The sequence below is a fragment of the Cariama cristata genome, unplaced genomic scaffold (assembly GCF_000690535.1).
Source record: "Cariama cristata isolate BGI_N322 unplaced genomic scaffold, ASM69053v1 scaffold8398, whole genome shotgun sequence".
Classification (NCBI taxonomy): Eukaryota; Metazoa; Chordata; class Aves; order Cariamiformes; family Cariamidae; genus Cariama; species Cariama cristata.
This window is the reverse complement of record NW_009630586.1, coordinates 1-3,333: the sequence shown is the minus strand read 5'-3', so window position 1 is coordinate 3,333 and position 3,333 is coordinate 1. Positions and strand designations below refer to the sequence as shown.

At 54.5% G+C, this 3,333-nt stretch overlaps 1 protein-coding gene across 1 annotated transcript; it reads left to right on the top strand.

Moving 5' to 3' along the window:
• Positions 1 to 521: 521 nt before the first annotated feature.
• Positions 522 to 3,291, top strand: LOC104154607 (solute carrier family 22 member 13-like; the record flags this gene model as incomplete). The annotated part of the gene is made up of 4 exons (XM_009705599.1): positions 522 to 893; positions 1,953 to 2,056; positions 2,392 to 2,546; positions 3,123 to 3,291. Coding segments are annotated over exons 1-4 (800 nt in total), but the record flags the coding sequence as incomplete, so codon positions are not given.
• Between the last annotated feature and the right edge of the window lie 42 nt (positions 3,292 to 3,333).

Below are 3,333 nucleotides of genomic sequence, written 5' to 3'. Positions count from 1 at the left end.
AAAGATGAAGGTCATGGAGTCTCTTATCGCCTGGGACCACAGCCAACTGGTCACCCTTCCTCGTCTCTGGCTCTGCCCATCCACTGGCATCACTCCCTTTATTCCCCTGGACTTTTCCCAGCTCTGCATCAAGCCCCCATGTGGACCTCTCTGAACTTTCCTTTCCCAAGTGGAACCACTGGGGACCAGCTCAATGGTTCAGCAAATGCTGCACTTGCATTTGCTTTGGAGAAGAGTCTTCCCCTGTCGATGCTGCCTGGCCCCGGCAGACGGGGTGGCCCAGGTTGCCTGAAACAGGGGTCCTTCTCCTCCAGCCAGCACTGTATGTTCGTGGGTGGCACAGAGATGATTAATATATTACATGGTGTACTTAGGACAGGCAGAACATCAGGCATTCTGTCCTGACTTTACATATTTGTGGTGGCTGCCTACAACTGCAGAGCTTATCTTAGGTTTAAACATTAATTCCAGCCCTCTGGAAAGTCTGTCCCAGCACTGTCCTGTTCCAGACGCAGCTGCCAATGTCAGGCATCGGGGAAATTTTGAAAGCGGTTGGTGATTTTGGGCCATTTCAGAAATGGCTGGTACTGTTCACCTTGTTTCCCTGCCTCACGGTGGCTTTCCACCAGTTTTGCCAACTTTTTATGATTCCACACGTGCCACATCACTGTGACACCAGCTGGATCCGTGCCATCGGCCCCAACCTGACGGAGGAACAGCAGCTGAACCTCACCCTGCCCCGGGACGTGGATGGGGCGTACGAGCAGTGCTCCATGTACTCACCGGTGGATTGGGACCTCGACTCCATCATGACATATGGCCTGAACGCCACGGAGAAATGCAGCAGTGGCTGGGTGTACCCCTCAGCAGAACCGCCATCCCTGCTGACCGAGGTCTGTAATCACATTTTGACGTGCCGGGGACATGGAAAGGATGGGACACCCAAACGGCCGCCCTGTCCTGCAGTTCAGTCAAAGGTGGTGCCGGCCATGGTGCAGCTGGGCTGGGCTGAGATTTACATCAGGGGTGATTTGGGGACCTTGGCTCCACCACCCAGGCCCCAGGTGTGGTCCTAGAGGGGTTGCAGGCTGCCACAGAGATGCCAGCGGGGCCACAGGCAGAGCAGGTGGAGAGATTAATCACTCCTGGTGGGACCTTTTGGGTCTTTCTGCCCCAGATGTCCCTCTGCAGACTGAGGGTAACTTTGCAACTTGTCCCTGTGCACAGCTTTGTGCTTCGGACACCGTGGCCAGGGGAAGGAGGCAGAGCTCAGCACTTGGTTTCTGCTCCCACGTACGCTGGGGAACTGTCAGGGCGAGCAGCTGTGGGGTGTCTGCCTCGGGATCTCGGGGTTGTAACTCCAGCTCTAGGTGGTTGCAAACAGCTCGAGTTCCTCATCGCTCCTCGCTCTGTACGGAGACACCAGGTTTGACCGGGAGAGGAAAGCTTGCAAAACCACACATCTAATGGTCAACAGGAGCTTCAGCAACACCAACAGTGCTCCTGCGAGCAGTGCTAACCTTCTTGCGCTGCTTTCTGACCTCTCTGTATTTCCTATACATGATCTTCCCTATATGACTCTTTCCATAGATGCCCTCTGGATGCAGAACATCGCTTTAACAGAAACTACTTGCCTCAGGAATCAGCGTTGCGCTCATTCTTTTTCCTCTGGGAGGGCAGGAGCTCTAGGGGGAAGCAAGCTGCTAAGACTTCTGTCCCAAGTCCCACTTTAAGCAAAATTTGCCAACCAAGAGGCTCCCCTGGGGGTGCCTTGGGGGGACAGTCCTGCAGGTCCCAGTGCCCAGGAGAGGGGCACCACTGAGTGGGTGGGCTTGCCCCACCTCTGACTTGTGTGCTACGTGCATACCATGGAGACTCACATCCTTGGAGGTGGGTTCAGAAAGCATCTGGAGCTCGTCAAGAACAAAAGCATCTGTGTTTCCTTCTTCCAGTTTGACCTGGTGTGTGACAGGAAGGACCTGAATGACATCTCCCAGTCTGTCTACATGGCGGGGCTTCTCCTAGGATCCATGATCTTTGGGCCACTAAGTGACAGGTGAGGAGACACAACCGCCCGTCCAGGGTCTGTGCAAAGCCAGCGGTGCACAGAGCAGCTCACTGCTCCCAGCCAGCCTGGTCACTGCACCCTGGGCATTTTGTCACCGCTCCTCACTAACAGGGACCCTGATCAAAGTCCTCAGGTCCCGTGGGGGTTGAAGGGAGAAGGGCACAGTGTGTGCGCAGGGTGCTTCTCATGTCAACCCAGAGCCTAGTCTGAGCTTTATCACCCTCAAGAGAAGGTGATAACAATCACCGTGTGACCGGCTGGGCTCTTCCCCATCTCCATGGGGTCTCTCCAATACCGACTGTGTCTTCCCTCTTCCTCTCCAGGATTGGCCGCCGACCAGTCATTCTGATCTCTGTCTTCCTCCAGTGCTTGTTTGGTGTAGGAATTGCCTTTGTGCCCCATTTCTATGTGTACATGGCCTTCAGATGTGTCGTGGGGGCTTCAGTGTCAGGGATCACCATGACGATACTGGCCTTAGGTGAGTAGGATGCCCATGCTCTAAGGCAGACAGATGTGGCCTCTCAAGATGCGATAGGAAAAGTCTGTAAAGAAATAAAAATCATTATGTACGAGTTGAAAAACACCGCAGTGAGGACAGCTCTTGCTCTGCACTGTCTTTTGGCACTTTGGCATCTCCTCCACCCTGAGTGAGAGCCACAGGGAGCATCTCTCCCATGGCAGTGCTCAGAGGAGGGCAAGGGGACAACCTCCCAACTCGGGAGGTCAGTGCAGGGAGAGAGCCCAGTGGCTCTGGGACATCATCGATTAGGGCCCCAGCTCTGCCCCAGTGAGGGATTCTGTGGATGCTGACGGCGAAGAGGTGACATACCTGAGCTTCATGTCCTCTTGCAGAGGACCAGGTCACCCTGACGATAAGGAGAGGTGATGCGTCTCATGAAACAGTGGTGACTTGCATGGGTGACTGATGCCAGAGCTCTGGCTGCCGGGGTCCTCTCCTCACCTCCTGGAGAGACCTTCTCCAGGGGAAACACCCTCTTTGCATCAGGGGAAATCATTTGCATGAGTGGCTCTGAACCTCCATTCTTCTTCTCAGCTACAGAATGGGTTGGTGTCTCCTCCCGGCCAAAGGCAGTGCTTATTTCTCACTGCTGTTTCGCCATCGGACAGATGCTTTTGGCTGGATTGAGTTATGGTATTCGCAACTGGAGGCTGCTGGAGATTGCAGGATCTGCTCCTATATTTGTCTTTTTCTTCTACATCCGGTAAGTGGGACATGGGCAGAGCTCCTTGCAGACACGACAGCA